Source organism: Hydra vulgaris, chromosome 06, assembly GCF_038396675.1.
Source record: "Hydra vulgaris chromosome 06, alternate assembly HydraT2T_AEP".
Classification (NCBI taxonomy): domain Eukaryota; kingdom Metazoa; phylum Cnidaria; class Hydrozoa; order Anthoathecata; family Hydridae; genus Hydra; species Hydra vulgaris.
Window position 1 is genome coordinate 34,168,635 of NC_088925.1, and position 19,879 is coordinate 34,188,513.

The 19,879-nt window shown below is 28.3% G+C and overlaps 1 protein-coding gene across 1 annotated transcript in view; it reads left to right on the forward strand.

Annotated features, from left to right (window-relative positions):
* Nucleotides 1-19,879, forward strand: part of LOC100204052 (importin subunit beta-1) — a 63,315-nt gene that overhangs the window by 26,355 nt on the left and 17,081 nt on the right. The window contains exons 7-9 of the mRNA XM_065799925.1: nt 11,643-11,732; nt 13,738-14,122; nt 14,510-14,562. Of these exons, the coding sequence (XP_065655997.1) occupies nt 11,643-11,732; nt 13,738-14,122; nt 14,510-14,562 (528 nt within the window). The remainder of the gene's footprint in view (nt 1-11,642; nt 11,733-13,737; nt 14,123-14,509; nt 14,563-19,879) is intronic.

Consider the following 19,879-nt stretch of genomic DNA (forward strand, 5'->3'; position numbering starts at 1 on the left):
CCTAAGTGTACAAATTGTACTTCCTTTATCAATTATTAACTGTGACCGTTTTGCCATTATAAAATTAAAAAATTTCTAAAAAGAGTACAATGTTATTATTGTTATTATTGGTCCGCTAGTAATAACTGACTAAAAGATGTTAACTAATAAATTAAGTAATATATTTTACACAAGTTTTACCAATTTTATGTTTAGACAAGATCCGGACATGTTTGATTTGCTTATGAGTTAAATTTCAAAGAATCCATTGTTTTTAAATATAAATAAAAACAATTATATTGTACAGATTCAATTAAAAACATACAAAAATATATTAACATGTTAAAAATGAAGAAATTATATATAAAAAATATTGATTTCATTAATTTATATTCATATTATTTTTAATTTATTTTAAAAATTAACTGCTTCCAAACTTTTGAGCAGTAGTGTGTGTATATATATATATATATATACATACATGTATATATATATATACATACATGTATATATACATACATATATACATACATGTATATAAATACATATATACATACATGTATATATATACATACATGTATATAGATACATACATATATACATACATGTATATATATACATACATGTTTATAGATACATACATATATACATACATGTATATATATACATACATATATACATACATGTATATATATACATACATAGATAGATACATCTTGTGGTGTGTATATATATATACATACGCACCACAAGAAAACATGCTGTGCTCAGCCTGCCAAACCTTAATAGAAAAAATTAGATCAAAATTTATTCATGTGAACTATTTTTTATTTAACACTTAAGGAAATTATTTTATATTGTCAAATAGTATAAAAGATTAGTATCATAATCTAACTCGACAATATAAGAGTTTAATTAAGTGATTGTAAATTGTGATATCCGGAAATATTTCTGGTCCTCAATTTTTCAGTTTATTGAAATCTTAAACTTTGTTATCATAAAACTCAATAATAAATATTAAGTAAAAGTTATTTATTGCATTTTATGCATCTTGAAGTTATAAAACTTGTCAATATTTAATAGTTTATTCATACATATAATCATCAGGTAAAATAAGAAAATAAACCAAGCTGTATAATAATTAAAAATTTAAAAATTAGATATAATTTTGAACACACACGCACACATGCAAATGACAAGTGGTGAAAGAAACTCTGTTTGTGACTTGAGAAATTGGCTTTTTTTTTCTTAAAAATTAAATTTGAAACATCATAATTATTATTTTATATTTAAAATATAGGGAATCAACTGTTGTTTAAAAATTAAAAAAATTATACGTGCAAAGTTCAATGTGTGCAAGTTTATTTATCACTTTTACAATTATTTAAAAAAATTAATTTTGGTCACATTTCTCAATGTTTCTTTTTTTTTTTCAAGCTCATTTTCAAACTTGTCACATTCTTCATCAAAATTAGATTTACCTAAAACTGAATGAAATGCTGTAGATGATTCAGCTGTTTTGAAAATCAATCCCATAGTACTTTCCCCCTGAAATTATTAAAAAGTTGAATAATTCCTTAATTGCACATTTGCAATACGAGTTCTCCTTTCGAAAGGAGATTTTCCTTTTTAATATAAGTGTTCTAACAATCCGATGGGGCTGGTTGTAGGTGGTTTTCATGATTTTTTTTTTTTTAATTTGTTACTAATTTCTTTTGAGTACGTACAAAAATCCGAATTCGGCATGATAGTTGTTTCAAAAACTTGTTTAATGCCATCAAAGTAATTGATAATTCAGTGTTGCTCCCATTATTCTGCGAATCTTCTAAATCTTCTACTATGATTAAACATGGAGTGGATGTGATCGAGATAGCTGTCATTACTTTTGACCAGCCATTGTATTCCTTGGTTAAACTGATACAGTGGAATTGGAAAAAATACTATGGAGAAATTGCTTTTGTCATTATGATTGGACCACTTCATATCAAAATGGCAGCGCCTAAAACAATTAAAGATTGGTTGAAAGATTTAGGGTGGTGTTTTGCTTTAGTTGAAGCAGAGGTTTTACAGCAGGGGAAGCTGAATTATACCTTAATACATCACATGTATCAAAAACAAGAAGTGTGCATTAAACTCTATTTTTTCATTTTTAGGATGGATGAGTTTGATTTTGTGATATACAATCAATTACTAAACATCATTGTTTAGAAAATTCTGAGTTATAAATGCTTTAAGTAAAAAAAATAATTCCATAATAGGTAATTGCTGCAGCTCTTGATATTTTGATGAAACAAGCTTATCAAGACCACGTGATTCAAAATGAAAGATGTGAAAAACCTTTTGATGATTAGAGAGAAGATAGTGAACAGGTTTATCCCCAATTTAGATTTTGGTAATAACACTCTAATTTGAGCTGATTATATTAGCTTTTGTGTGACCAATAAGGACTGGAAATTTTGATTTGTATAGGCAGTGCATTCAACTGCTGCCTTGGTTTTTTGCATTGGGCCATATTTATTACTTGCGCTTGTTATTCGTATGTTTAGCAGATATGATTCAACTGGAAGAAACAAATCCAGAAATTGGAAGACTATTTCAGAACGGCATGTTTGTTGTAAACAAAACAAAGAGAAAGTTTCTTTTGATTGGTTAAACATGAGTAAAATAACAAATGCGTCAAAGGAGAAAGTTTTTTTTTATTACAATAACAAAATGTCCGTTTTAGAAGCTTATCTAACAATATAAATTTGATTGAAGTTGTTTTAATAATAATTTTTCTTATTTATAAGTGAAACACCCATGCATTAAAAATAGTTTCAAACTTTATTAAGGCGCAATTGGATTAACAAAAGATTCCTAAGAAATACTCCGCTGGATGATTTGTGGACCTGAGTTAGCTCAAGCGTAAATGAGTTTGAATCAAATTTACCATATGCAGAAAATGATGAAGACGATTTGTGGAAACAAGTTTTAAACATCATGAGCAAAACAAAAGTCATCAAAATCTGTTTGCGTCTCAAGTTACAAATTTAGTTAATATAATTTCAAACATGGGTAATCCATTTAAAGAAGAAAGCCTAGATCTTCTGGTGCTTGATACCCATGATATCAAAGACAAAGAAGCGGTAAATACTGTTGATTCAATTGAGAATTTCGGAGAAAAATGTTCAACCATTTTTTCTGAACTAGAATAAATCAGAGTAAGGAGTCTATCTTCAATCCAATAAAACAAAATAAGTTACCACTTTTTAGTTACGTCAATACAAAAAAAAAGTTGAAAAATCAATCGCAAATACCTATGCTCAAAAAGAACTGCCAATTGTTTTTGCAACTGTACATTTCCTGCCAGATCAGGGAATTTTTTGCTCATAAAAGCCACAATTTCCCATCGTCTCTTTCAAAAGATGGGCTGTTATGCAGTGGAAATAAATCAGGTCTTTTAACTTGTTTCAATGATTTGTACAGCGCACTTAAAGATAAACTCATAGTTAAATGTTTAATTATTGATAGAGCTGTATTTGTGAATATTTTATCACCCAAGAATTGTGAAACTTTCAAAGATTATTCAACAAAGGTATTCCAGAAATTTATTTTAGAAACAGTTACAATTGTATGCAAGATTTTTTTTTATTTTTTTTTATTTTAACATCGCTTCCAACAAGGCTGCAAGCAACCACTAGTAGAGTTGGAAGTTACTGGAAGAGAAAGGATAAAGATTGTAGAGCAAGATAACGATTGACAGACGACTTGAAAGGTTGCAAATTATATGAATCAAGAAAGCAAGATGAAGGAAGCGAATTCCAAAGAACTTATGTTCGAGGAAAAAAACTAGATGAATAAGAGTTTTTAGAGCACTTAGAAACACAAAAGTCACAGAAAAATGCACAAAAGACGCTAGCTCTTTAGAGCAGTGCCCATTATATTATTTGGAGGAATATTATAATACTGTACATTGTAGTAATATACATTATAGTAATATAGGACATTTGGTAGAAATTATAAAATAAGTTTGTATAAAAAAATTCACTAAAACTAAAAGAGTTAAAATAAAGACGAGCAATGGTAGAAAAGAGAAAGACAAGCAACAATACGACGATGTGATAATGGTATGAGGTTAGCTGCGAGAGCAGATCCAACTATGTTTAAAATGCGTTTTTGCACCTTGTCTAAAAGAGAAATGGTATCATTAGAAGATCCGCCCCAGATATGGCAACAGTATTCCATACAAGGCCGGATTTGAAATTTATAGAGATAATGAATAGAAAGTGTCGAGCTAGATAAAGAGATTCAATCTTAGCAGATGCTAATTTTGCAACGTATTTAATATACGGTTTCCAAGAAAGATCGGAAGTAAAAGTTAATCCTAGAAGATAAAGAGTAGGTGACTCATCAAATACATCACTGTCCATAAATATAGGAAGATCTAAATTATTGTGATAACGATTGGCTGACAAAAATTTAGTTTAATCTGAATTAAAGTTCACTAGCCACTGTGAGCCCCATGCTGTAGCAGAAGTGAGATCATTTTCAAGCTCAAATGCCCTCTCCAAGCAATCATCGAACAGTGCTCATCAGCGAACAATGCCACCTTAGATGTGAGAATATCTGGAAGATTGTTAATGTAAATTAATAAGAGTATAGGGCTGAGGATTGAACCTTAAGGAACCCCTAAAGTTACAGAATATGAAGAAGAATGCTGTTCTTCGAGGACAATTTTTATACTATGATTAGAAAGAAAGGATTTAATAACCCTAGATATGTTACCAGATACACCATAAGAAGAAAGCTTATGGAGAAGACCAGCATCCCAAAATTTATCAAAAGCTTTAGAAATGTCAAGAGCGATGCCCTTAATCTCTCCACCTTTTACTAATGCACAATAAAACCTATCGGTTATTACTGTTAGCAAATCAGTTGTAGAACGAAAAGATCGCAATCCATATTGATGTTCAGAAAGTAGGTTAATAGATTCAAGATAAGAGATAAAGTGTTTTTTAATTAAAGATTCGAAAACTTTGCTTGCGATAGGAAGAGACTAATGGGACGGTAGTTAAAAGAGTCAGATTGCTCTCTGGAATTTTTAAAAATAGGGATGACAGATGCCCCTTTCCAGCAGGCTGGAAAACAAGACTCTGATAAGCACTTGTTAAATAGTTTTGAAAGTATAGATGACAGCTCCGGAGATCATTTCTGCAAGACTATAACAGGTATGTTATCCAGACCACAAGCTGTAGAAGAATCTAAGCAGGAAATTATTTTAGATTGAAAAAGACAAAAGTTGTGGCCTTTAACGCCTGTTCGAGTCACCGGCACTAGAGCCAAACCATTCAGTGTGATGAGCATTAAAGTCACCAACAACAACAATATTGGCTGATGGATAAAGAGAGAGGGCTTGATTAATGTGATCAGAAATAACATCGAAGAGTGCAGTCTTGAGATAAAGAGAAAGGCAATTGAGTGAAGTGATGCTAAACGAAAGCACATGAAAGAACGGTCTGTGGATATAAACCTAGTTTCCCGACAAATTGGTGAATTCTTACGAATGTAAATGTCCAGGCCAAGCATATGACTATTGTAGTCTTTACGAATTAAAGGAAGATAACCATCAAAACTAAGATCATAAGATAAGACAGCTGAACTCAAATTAGTCTCACAGAGAGCAAGTAGGTCTGGTGATTTTTCAAGAAATATGACTCAACAGGGGAAAAGTTACTTCTAAGACCATGAATATTAGTGAATAATAGGTTTAGAGAACTTGTTAATAATGATGGTTTTTTGTGTTTTATTGTTTTTAGTACTTTATTTGTTTTTAAATTTGTTAAAGAACTTGACTCAAAGCATAGATAGAACTCAGTACACTGTTTAGTAACCCAAGCAATTGCCTCATTACTATTAATAAGCCCTAAGCCGTAGTGGTAGTGGTGTAGTGGTAGAGCGCTCGCTTCATAAGTGAGAGGTTCCGAGTTCGATCCCCACCACGTCCCTGGTAGCACCGCACTCAACTTGTTTCTCCGCGCAGCGACCTTGTTCGTCAAGGTTCGTGTTTCGGAGTTATAGAGTTGAGAGAGGGTTATAACCACAATTAAGTAGCCTCCTCATCTGTAGTGGCCTTCGGGCCTTGGGGAGGTGAAATAACAAAAAAAAACACTAAAAAAAAACAAAAAAAGCCATAACAAAGGGCTCTAAATGTAGCCTTGACAATGCACACCAAAAGTACACACAATGATACCATACATGTGCAACATGGCATTGTTATTACTTTGATATTTTTCAGCTGTTTATGGAATCAGCTTCTCTGAGAGCTACCACAGAGTTTAGGAAACCTTACTACCAGCCGGCCTCAGAACTATAAAACTGAGATTTAGAGCTGTACCCGCATTAGGAGATAATAGAATGAGTTGCCTAGTCATAAAAACAGAGACACAAGCAAACCCATGCATTAAGTCAAGAAGATCCTGCATTCAACATCCTAACCTGGAAACAATGTATTATAAATACATCTTCGCCAGCCTAATAGATGAGGAAGGGTTGCGAGACTGGTCAACAAATAGAATCTGTTTACCCCTTAAGTCTACAAGATAATAGTCGGATGCAATTAACATCTGTTTAAGATGAGTATTTTTATCGAGACACCATCTCAAGCCTTTACTCAACCAAAAGTCCCAAGGCAGGGGGTGTTTAAAGTCAGAGTTGGCTTCTCCTAAGCGTTGCCAAAAAAAGAGTATACTACAAGGCAGCAGGACATGAAGGAGATTGTACTGGGTTACATATTACCAGTAGCAGGATAACCTGAACTGACCTTGATACTATTTGGGATGTTTACACAGAGAACAGCCTTAAAGAATCAGCAAGATTCAAAAAAGGACAAGTTGTTTGTCGTCGTGTGTTGCCCGAATTAAAGATTTCGAGTAATTGGGTGTCATTTTATTGCGTCGATTAGATTAAAAATGAACTATTCAAGTTCCTTTCAGTCCAATTATCTTGTCTTCAATCAGATAGATTGGTTGTTGTGACCTACGAGAAGTTAGTGATGTCAAACCAAAATATCAACAAATCCAATCTTGAGCCTTGCAAGCATGAAGAAACAGACACTCGTATATTTCTTCACGCATATGATGCTGCTATTTATAGTGGACTCGAAAAAGCCATGATCAGAACTGAAGATACTGATGTTGTTGTCATTAGTAAAATGTTTATATTCATACTTTAGATTATCTTCAAGTCAGAAAATATTTTATGTCATGAAAATAATTTTTATCTAAAATCACATGATTATAGTTTTCTTATTTTAGGATTAGGAATTTTTAATAATCTACATTTAGGAGAAATATGGATACAGTTAGGTACTGTCAAAAACCAAAGCCTCATTTTACTGCACAATTTTGTAAAATGTCTTGGTCCAAAACAGAAATGTTTACCTCTATTTCACACTATAACAGGTTGAGATCAAGTTTAATTTTTTGCTTCAAAAAGGAAAAAGCTTTTTTGGAAAACTTGGAGAAAATTTGTAGATCTCACTAACGCCTTGCAAAAAAAGGGTGTTCACTAAGCGCCGTACCCCCTACGCAAGACACTTTGCAACTGCATATCGCTAGAGCTGTTTACCAGGCTTCGTATTGCTGGTCACAATCACTGTGTAAGAATCCATCATTGCCTAATCCATGTGAGTGGGGTTGGATTATGGAAAACATTATTTACAAGATCGTTTGGACTACAATTCGGGAAGTTTTCAAAATGTGCAGTGAACTTATATAATGTGGCTGCAAAATAGAGAAAGGTTGTCTTTGTAAATGTGTAAAAGCAATACTTCCATGTACCACACTTTGCATATGTGGTAATGTTTGTGAGATTTAAATTCATAAATTACCTAATGTTTTAAATATAACGAGTTTTTAAAGTTTATTTAAATTTTTAGGGGATAACTTTTATTTATAACATTGTGTTTTTAATTATTTCTAAAATAATAAAATGAAATATTTTAGTATTATTTTGACATTTCTTTTTTTAATTTTTATTAAGGTGAAACTATTTGTGTCATAAAAACATTTAATTATAATTGAAAAACGCGATTGTGAGCCTTAGATTCATAATTTACCTAAAGATTTTAATGCAACAGGTTTTTAAAGTTTATTTAAAATTTTAAGGGGTAACTTTTGATTTATAACATTGTGTTTTTAATTATTTATTAAATATTAAAATTAAATATTTTAGTTTTTATTTATAAATTTTTTTAATTTATATTAAGGTTCAACTGTTAGTGTCATAAGAACATTTATTTTTAATTGAAAAGTACGATTTGGTACAAAAATATTATGCTTTTACCACCTGACTTATAGGTTTTCAAAGCCCTGCCTCTCATTACCGATTTATTTTTAACACATTGTGTTTTTATATTTTTTGCTGCATTTTTAATGAGCTTTCGATTGATGCATAAATGACTGTTTTTAAGATTTTTTTGCTATGGGCATGATCTGATTACTATGGAGACAGGTGGAGCTAATTTGGTAGTGGGTCTTAGTCTTTTAATGATTATTTCAATATAATCAACATGTATTCCAAGTTTCATGCTTTTACCCCAAGTAGCACAAAAACATAAATTTGTCACCAATTGATTGCAGTATAAATACTCCTTGTGTTCCTCATCCTGTATAGATTTATCTAGAAAATTCTCATCTGAATTTTTATTTAAAAGTGTGGTTGTCTTTAATGTTTTAAAGTAACTTTTAAAGTGTCGTATGCTGTAATATAAACTACATGACATACTACAAAAAGCAATTTGATCAAAATTTATTCTCAAATAAATCACTAACGCTATTTTGAATGTTTACAAAAACATATTTATATATGTCTTTAATGTTTTAAAGTAACTTTTAAAGTGTCATATGCTGTAATATTAACTACATGACATACTACAAAAAACAATTTGATCAAAATTTATTTTAAAAAAATCACTAACGCTATTTTGAATGTTTACAAAAATATATTTATATACATCAGCTCAAGGATAATTTATAAAGTATTAAATTTTCAAGTGCCTCAAGGTGAGCATTAAATACTTAACATATACATATAATATCAAAATCAAAATATAAAATTATCTTTTTAGAAAGCATAAAACTTTAAATGACCTTATTAATTACAGTTTAATTTAAAAAAAAAATTGATATAAAAAATAACTTCATAATACTTAGTAATCCCTTTAACAAAAAATACTCATAATTTGATCTTCCAAATTATCAAAGAGAGGAGCTTGGAGTTTTTCCCGATTATTTTTTATGTTTCACACTATAATTTCCCTCTTTATAAAGTGTTACATGTGATTTTGTATTGTTTTTTTGGTAAAGTTGTTTTTAACTTTTAATGGAATCATGGACCAACTAAAATATAATGGTATATAAGCAGGAATGAACCCAGACCTGTTTTAGTCCCGCTGTACCGGTATTGGTACCCAAAAAAAAGGCATCCAAAAATTATTTTTCTTTTTTAATTTTTCTTTTGCCTTTTTATTAAAAATAGAAGAAGAAAAAAATTTCTGTTTTAAATGCAGTAGTATTTAAGTAATTTTCAATTTACTTTAGCTACCTCATTTATTCTTCAGGTCAATAAAATGGATTTTAAAAAAATTGCTTTTTTACATTAATGATCTAAATGTCCTTCGGTTACTAACAGAACATTAGTTTTAAAAAAATGAATGTTGTTATGAAACTTAATTTTAAAAACTTGTTGCAAAATTTTATAACAATGGAATGTATAAAAATTTGCTTTTTTGAAAGGTAGAATGATTTTAAAATATCCATTCAGTTTTTTTTTTCACTTTTGTTTTTGGCAATTAAGAGTAAACCTCTTTTGATAATATTTAATTTAATTTTTGAATGAACTTTTTTATCTTTTAGCTTGCTATTTTGCAATGAAAACGAAAAAACAAAATGTAACTTTTTCCAGAAAGTTTTGTTTCTTTTCCATATTCTTTTGACTTTTAAAATAATACAACGATTGAAATAACTATAAAAGTATTAAGATCTGTTTAAATTAACCCAAATAAATAATAAAATTAACCCATAATAAATGTAACTGTTTAAATAATAAATGTAATAAATAATAAAATTAACCCATAATAAATGTAACTGTTTAAATAATAAATGTAATAAAGAATAAAATTAACCCATAATAAATGTAACTTATTTATTAAAGTAATCTTTTTAATTATACTTAATGATTAAAAAAGTATAATATACTTTTTAAAATGTTATGTTTTTTAAAATATGTTTTTGAATAAAAAAAAAGTAACATTTTTAAAATTATGTTTACTGTAATTATTACTCTTTTTTAATTATCTTTAATTTAAAAGGCACCTTTGAATCACTTTAAAAATTATTAACCTTTAGTAATACTTTAATTAACAGATTTGTTAACATTTCAATCAAAATTTAAAATTGAATTAATAGTAAATACTTTTATTAAATGCTTACATTTTTTATTCAAATAGTTCAAATTTTTATTAAATGCTTATATTTTTTATTCAAATTATTCAAATAGACATAGAACTATTTTGTTAAATTTTCAAATATTGCGTGATTTAATATATGTATATATATATATATATATATATATATATATATATATATATATATATATATATATATATATATATATATATATATATATATACATATATATAATTATATTATGTAATATATATATAATAATATGTAAATATATTATGTAATATTGAATAGAAATTGTTTAAAGTATTTAAATTATTTATTTAAAATATTAATAACTAGTAAAACTGAATTTATTAAAATATAGTTGATAAATGGTTAAAAATACTTTGAACAACTTTCAATAATTAGTTACTAATAGCGTGGTATTTGCAACAAAAGTGTTTATTAAAGTCTTTTGTAAAATAGTAACTTAAGTAACATTTGTCTACCAATAAATTCATATATTCAAAAAAATGCTAGGGGAGAAAAGGGGGAATCAAAAACATAACCCCCCTCCTTAACTTTGCCGGGCAAAAAGGTGGTACCCCCAAATAAACTCTGGGTTCTTTGCTGATTAGTGCCATTATATTTTAGTTCACCTAAAGCATTCAGCAAGAAAAAATAAAAGATACGTACAAAATGCTAGAATACCTACCTTTAGTGGCCAGTACAATCTGCTGATCTTAATCAAATTGTGAATCTTGAAAAAAGATAATGTATTATATATTCTGTATTTAACAATAGAGATGTAAAAAATTAGAAGCCATAATCTATTTTACCATTCTTTTTAAAAAAATTAAAATTTTCCATTTTAATTGATTTTTACTAATTCTGTTGTTTTGTTATATCTAACAGTTTTATTTAATTTTTAAAAAGATTAATTTTTTCTTTTTTAAAAAAAAACATGCTACTTTTTTTTTTTTTTTTTTTTTGATGACTGTATTTATTCCGAAATATGTTTGTTAGGGTTAGGTATAAAACATATAAGTTATTTTAAAAAGTACTATAATGAATTGTTTGGTTCCTTCAGAAATACAATATCAAAAAATAGGGAAAAAAGAATTACTTTTGTGGTTGGTATAATATAATATTTAAATAAGTTGAAAATTGTTTAGGTTTGCACTCGAGAGGTAAGTAGTATGATAGTATATATTTAAATTTTTTTTTGTTTTCTTTTAGGTTGCTGTAGCTGCTCTTCAATCTCTGGTAAAAATTGTCTCTCTATATTATGAGTATATTGAAGCCTATATGGGTCCTGCACTTTTTGCTGTAAGTTTGATATATTGTGTTTAAGTTAGTATAAAAGGAAAATATTTCATTTACATTAAAAACCAAAAAATAAATAACAGATTTTATCTAAATCATAAAGTTTATTTAAACTTTTTTAAGTTTATTTATTCTTGTTTTAACAAGCAAAGTAATAACAATAACATATAACAATTAATCGATTATAATAATTAATGATAGTTATTATTATTTAATAATAATAATAACTATCATGAATACATAATCATTCAAATGATCATTGGTTCTAAAGTTTAAGGTTTTTATAAAAGTAAAGCTTGTTTTTTGTCACCACCAAAATGTATCAAAGATTAGATTAAAGATTAAATACAAATTTATAGCAGCCATGGCGCAGTGGTTAGAATTCTGGCTCAGAACCCAGATGTCCGAGGTTCGACGCCAGTTTCAGCCCAACAAGCGACATTGGTACGGAAGGAGGCGTGAACTTCCTGTTAAATGCTCTCCTGCGGTGCTCTGTGATAAGACCGTAAGGACTTCTGGGAGCACCTAAATAACTACAAAAAAAAAAAGCTAAAGCTACAAGCTTTTGGTAAAGCTTATTTAAAAAAATATTTTGCCAAAAAATTAGTTTCAAAATCAATAAAAACCACAGGTTTAAAAACATTCACCTTTTTATATCAAGTTTACAAAAAGCTTGAGAAATAATATTTGTCTAATCCATACAAGAATTGTAAAATAGATGTTAAAATGAAATAATATATATAATATAGTATTATAACAATTTAAGCATTTTTAACAATTTTTGCTTGAATTGTAAAAAAATAAAAGTTAAATATTATATTATTAAAATGTGTTTTATATAATAAAATAATACTAAAATTAAAAAATTTTCAAAAAAAAAATATTTTTATTAAAAATAATCATCACTTTATTAAAAACATTGGGAAAAAAAATTATGATAAAATTTTTTTGTAAAAATGCATATTTTTAATTTTTAGTTTAAAAATGTTTTTTTCTAAGCAGTGAAATTTAAAACAATAATTTTTTCGTAAAATAATGATTATTTTTAAAAATTTTATTTAATTTCACTTCTTTTGAGACCCGACACAATATACTTTTGAAGAACTATTTTATTTTGATAATTATAGGGACCCATCTGATGTTTAAAGGTCTTGAGCTACCCCTAAAAATTTCTTTTTTTTTATTTTTTTAATTCTAGTGTTATTAATATATATATATATATATATATATATATATATATATATATATATATATATATATATATATATATATATATATATATATATATATATATATATATATATATATATATGCACACACACACATACACAGAGATGAATAACGACTTTTAAATGTTTGAATTTCCACACTTACTAGCATTGCTAGTTCCAAATTTTTGTATGTTCATGCTTATGTCAAATGAGAATGTTTTGCAAAGAATTGCAGTGATTGGAGCATCGGAACAAAAAAACCCTAATTTTTGGGCCCACCCAGCCCTTAACATGGGAGCTACAATTTTATAAAATATTTTCTTTACTATTTTTATTGAAAATAATATCCATCAACAAATTTTAAATTTCATACAAAAATCTCTTATTTTTTAAAAATTACCATATAAAGTTTTAACCCACCCTGATTTGAGGGGGCTGTAAACTTTGCAGGGTCATAAAAACTGAACACTATGAGATTATTCCATGAAATTTGAAATTTGTTAATGAATAAAAATTTGAATAAAAATAGTAGAAAAAATATTTTATTAACTCGTTGCTCCCATGTTAAAGGCTGGGCCCACCCAGCCTTTAACATGGGAGCTATATAAACTGCGGACTATATAAACATGCGTGTGTAAATTTTTTTATTTTGAGATTAATTATAACAATTTTTTATATCTTTTGCTGCCTTAAGCGTCTAATTCTTTATGTGTGTGAATGACTATATTGCAGCCTATTTTATGTAGGCCTAATTTAGCGAAAATAAAACTTATAAAAATTTATTTTTTTAAATTTAGATTACCGTTAATGCTATGAAAAGTTCTGAAGATGATATTAAACTGCAAGGCATTGAATTTTGGTCATCAATATGTGATGAAGAAGTAGACTTAGCATTAGAAGCTGCTGATGCTGAAGAAACTAATACAACTCCACATTCATATAGTCGATTTTATGCTAAAGGTGCACTCAAAGACATAGTTCCATTATTATTACAAACATTAACTGCACAAGAAGAGCATGATGATGATGAGGATTGGACTCCCCATAAAGCTGCTGGTGTCTGTTTGATGTTATTAGCTTCTTGCTGTTCAAATGATGTGATTCCTCATGTTATTCCATTTATACTACAAAATATTTCTAACACAGATTGGAGGTTTAAAGATGCTGCTGTTATGGCTTTTGGTAAAATGTGTTTTAATTATAGTATTTTATTTATTGTTCCAGACTCTATCAGTTTTAAACTAGAGTTTTTAATACCTTTTTTTTTAGTTTTTGATATATTGGATTCTGAGTTAAATAATGATAGGTTTAAAGATTCTAAAAGTCTTCAAATCAAAGTCTTATTTTTTTCTTATGAAGTTCAGATGTCATTAACATTTTTTTTTTTCAATTCAATTCTGGATTTCACACAAAATAAGGACTCTTATTTTTCAGAGCTCTGACCTACTACTGATCTCACTAGTTCTTAAAGATTTTAAATGTGAATAGTTTTTGTCTAGAAAGTTTAGATTTGAGATTAATTTTTGTATTGAAAATATCATAACATGAATATATATTTTTTAAATTTAGGTTCAATAGTTGAAGGTCCAACTGCTGAAACTCTAAGCCCATATGTAGTAGAAGTAATTATATTTTCATTTTTTTTAACAATGTTTGTTATATATAAAAAAATTCATTAATGTTTAAAAAATTTTTTGTAAAGCATTTTGAATTGAAATTTTTCTGTGAATGACTAAAAAATGTTGACATTTTAACTCTTTTGAAATCAATCTTGAATAAGTTCAGTGTCAAATGACCTGTAAGAGAAATGAGCACTATAGCCTAAGTTTTTTCCTAAGCTTCTTTTTGCTCAAAAAAATGGCAGCTCTGATATATAAATATACACACACACTTACAAGGATGTACACTCAGACTTGATTGGTTACCAAAAGGGTGGCTGAAGTAACTAGTTCGTTAATGTTGGTCGCCCATCAAAGTTTTGAGTTGCTTGTTGCTTTTTTTTTTTAAATAGTTTTTACATTCGACGTAGTTCTAGTCATTTTCCTTAAAAGTCTAAGTGTAGACTAGAAAATGTTTGTGTAAATAAAAGTAATATCCTAAACTGTTGAGGACATTCACTTTTCTACTTTCAGATAAAGCACATGCCGATATATACTTTTTTAGGACAACAAAGTCTTGGCAAATATAAAAAAGCAATTTACAAATACTTTAAACCTATTTGCTTTTAATGTAAAGATCTTATTTGTTACAGGAGCCTGACAAATATAGATATTTTGAAAGTTTTTTAATGTACCGCCTTGTAATTAAATTTAATTATGAACTAATATAACAAAAGTTATTTAATGAGTTTAAATTCGGTATTTATAAAAGATTAAATTTCCTTAGAATTTATTTCTTAAAACAATCTTAAAACAAAACTTAACATAATCTTTTTTGTTTGTTTATCACAACTTATTTATTTTAAGTTTTATGTATTTAATGTATTATTTTTAATAAAAATTATAAATAATTAATAAATAAATTTTATCAGTTACCAATAAGACATTTTTTAAAGTAATTTATGTTCATAAATGTATTACGTCAAATAAACTTAACACAATTTTTTTTTTCTTTTCTTTCTTTAACACTTTTGCTTCCAACTTCCAACCAGGCTGCAAGCATTCACTATTAGAGTTGGAAGTTACTGGAAGAGAAAAGATGAGGTTTGTAGAGCAAGATAATGATTGATAGACAACTTAAAAGATTGCAAGTTGTATGAATCAGGAAAGCAAGATGAAGGAAGCGAATTCCAAAGAACAGATGTTTGAGGGAAAAAACTAGACAAATAAGAGTTTTTGGAGCACTTAGGAACAGTCACAGAAAAAGGGTGAGACTTAATTGAACAACGAGTAACATAAGAATGAATTTTAGTAGATGGTACAAGAAACACTAGCCCTTTAGAGCAGTGCCTATTATTGTATTTGTAGAAAAGAGAAAGACAAGCAACATTAAGATGATGTGATAGTGGTATGAGGTTAGCTGCAAGAGCAGGTCCAACTATGTTTACAATGCGTTTTTGCACCTTGTCTAAAAGAGAAATGGCATCATTAGAAGATCTGCCCCAGATATGGCAACAGTATTCCATACAAGGACGGATTTAAAATTTATAGAGAAAAAGAATAGAATCCAGGCTAAGAAAGTGTCAAGCTCGATAAAGAGATGCAACTTACCAAATGCTAGTTTTGCAATAGATTTGATATACGGTTTCCAAGAAAGATCAGAAATAAGACTTAATCCTAGAAAATGAAGGGTAGATGACTCATCAAGTACATTACTGTTCATATATATAGGAAGATCTAAATTATTGCGATAACTATTGCCTGAAAAAAATTAAGTTTCATATGAATTAAAGTTCACAAACCACTGTGAGCCCCATGCTGTAGCAGAAGTGAGATCCTCTTTAAGCTCAAATACCCCCTCCCCTCTTCCAAGCAATCAGAGAGTGTTGGCTTCTTATCACGACAAGAATAAATGGTAGTATCATCAGCAAACAATGCCACCTCAGATGTGAAAATATCTGAAAGATTGTTAATGTAAATTAAAAAGAGTATAGGGCCGAGTATTGAACCTTGAGGAACCCCTGAAGTTACAGGATATGGAGAAAAATGCTATCAATCAAGGACAATCTTTATGCTACAATTGGACAGAAAGGATTCCATAATCTTAAAGATGTTACCAGATACATGGTAAGAAGAAAGCTTATGGAGAAGACCAGCATGCCAAACCTTATCAAAAGCTTGAGAAATGTCAAGAGCAATACTCTTACCTCTCCATCTTTATCTAATGCACGATAAAACCTATCGGTTATTACAGTCAACAAATCAGCTGTAGAACAAGAAGATCGAAATCCATATTGATGATCAGAAAGTAAGTTACTAGTCTCAAGATGAGAGATTAAGTGTTTTTAATTAAAGATTCAAAAACCTTGCTGAAGATATGAAGAAGACTAAGGGGAATATAGTTAAACAAATCAGATCACACTCCAGAATTTTTGTAAATAGGGATAACAGATGCTGCTTAAAAGCAGGCTGGAAAACAAGACTCTGATACGCACTTGTTGAATAGTTTTGAAAATATAGATGACAGCTCCAGAAAACACTTCTGCAAGTGTTTTCTGGATATATAACAGGTATGTTATCCAGGCCACAAGTTGTAGAAGAGTCTTAGCAGGAAATCACTTTAGATACAGAAGCTAGAGTGATACGAATGTCAAGCAATGGATCAACCTTTTTGATGGCTATATCAGGTAGAATGAAACTAGTGAAATCAAGAGATGAACTAGTGAAATCAAGAGATGATATTGATAAAAAGTTCTTAGCAAACAATTCAGCTTTGTCATTAGGAGATGTGACAAAGTCCGAACCATACAAGAGAGGTGAAATTACAGATTTGCCCTTATTATTGATACTATTAAAGTTTCTCCAAAAGTCACAAGTAGACAAAACCTTTTTACAATGGTTTCTAGCAGTAATAAACAGACGTTTTTTTTCTGGAGAATTTTTTTTTGCTGATAGATATGGAAGTAACAGTTTCGATTGGCAATTGCAGCAGCACATTGTGAGGAAAACCATGGAGAGATGAGGCTTGACCTGGCATCATCAAAAGGGAATAAAAGATTCCATGCCAGCCTGAATCCAAGAAATTATGTAAGAAGCACATTTATTAGCAGGAAGACAAGAGATTTCTACCCAAAGGCCATCACAAAAAAAATCATGGAAAGAGTCCCAGTCAGCTTTAAGGTAGTTGTAAGAGGTACGATGATATGGGGATTCTGATGATGAAGAAGAATAAGATAATAGTTTTAGAGAGATCAAACCGTGATCAGAAGCACCTAAGAGTGAATGTGGAGAAACTGAGCACTGACTAGGATCAGAAACAATACATAAGTCGAGTAGAGAAGGTAAATGAGATCTGGGTAAATGAGGTCAAGTTGAGAGGGTAATTGGGTTGTCCGGAAAGCGATTTGGAAAGTTGACAATTTGCAAATCCATTTTGTACATAAAATGTGAGCTGTGTAACGCTTCTTAAAAAGGCCTGTCAAAGTAATTATTTCTTTATTATTATTTTTTTTTTTTTGAAAAGTGAAAAGTTCAAAAACTTTATTTCTAAATTGCAAAATTATAAAAAAAGTGACCGTAAAATAGTATTAGCATATTTATATATATTTTAATTAAATTTAAAATAATTATAATTTAAACAATTAAAATTTTTAGTTTTTATTTAGGAAGTATTTTTTTTAAATACGTATAAATGCTCATGCAATTGTCTTATGTTTTAATTAATGATAGAAAATGTGAAAACAAACATTGAATATTTAAAATACAGTTTTACTATTTTAGTTCCTTTTTTATTTTTTTTTTATAGAATTTTTGAATTAAAAAAATATAACAAACTAGAACTGCAGACAAAAATCAATAGTTACCCTTTTGGGGAACTTTATTGCATCATAGGAATAATCTTAGTTACCCTTCACAAATTTCGATTGCCTGGTACCGTCGGGCTACCCGAGTGCAGGCTTATGATATGTGTGTTGGTGTGTATATATATATACATACATACATACATATACATACAGTCTTGAAATTTGTTTGAAATTTCAAGACTGCGCACAAAATAGCACTGGCCAAATGGTCATTTTATGGTTAGCCTGAGCAAAAAATTCATATTTTGTCTGCTATTTAAATTAAAATAAGGAAATAAATGCTTTGAACAAATGCTTGATTAAAAATAAAAATAAAAAACACCGGGAAAACTAAAATAATTCTTATAAAAACTAAAATTTTATTTTTGATAAATAATTAAGATAAAAGCAACATAAAAATAAAACTTACAAAATGTTTTATATAAATATTGAACAAAGTAATTAAAATAAAACGGACAAAACGTTTTAAAATAAAAGACAAACGTTTTATTTAAATTCTAAATAATATAACTTAAAAAATCAAATGAACGCTTTATTTAATTCTAGATAAAACAATGTTTCATATAAATACAAATCAAAATATTTTATTTATATATATATTTATATTTATATATTTATTTATATATATACACTTATAAGTTGTCTGAAAGTTTTCTTCCATATTTTGTTTTACTTTTAATTTAAATGGAAGTAAAGTGATTAAAATAAAAACGGCAAAAATACTATTTTTAAATAAAAACTTTAAGACTGGCAAAATGATTGTTTTATTTAAATTGTATATATAATTATTCATACATAAAAGTGTTTTTACGAAAAAGTATTTGTTGAACAAAAAATATTATTTTTGGGGGCAAGCACTTTTTTATGCGCTCGCTATATATATATACATAGAGAGAGAGAAAATATTAGTGTATTCTACAAATAAAGTGCTCAATGTTCTTAAAGAACAGAGCAATATATAAAAAATTGTATGTATATATATATACACGTACGTCTGTACATACATAACTTGCACACACACTTATACATGCATACATACACATATACATACATACATACATACATACATACATACATACATAAATACATACACACACACATACATACATGCACAGCATAGAACCTTTGGTTTTATCAGTATTTATTGCTTTAAAAAAGTTTATTTTAGTTTTTATTTAACAGATTTATCAGTATTCTATCGCTTTAAAAATTTAGAAAAGAATTTCATGAATATTTTTCAAAATATATTTAAATTTTCAAATAAAATAGTTGCAATCTTGAAAACATGTTTCACATTGTCTAAATATTTGTTTAGTTATATCTTTAGGTAAAATACAAATATTTTTGGAAAGCCTCAATTTTAAATAACAGCTTTTATAAAATTTTCATGTTTTGATTTTCAAAAATAATGTTTAGTAACTGGTTTTGTCACAAAGTGGAGGTGTAAACTAAATTATTGAACTCTTTATCATTGTTTT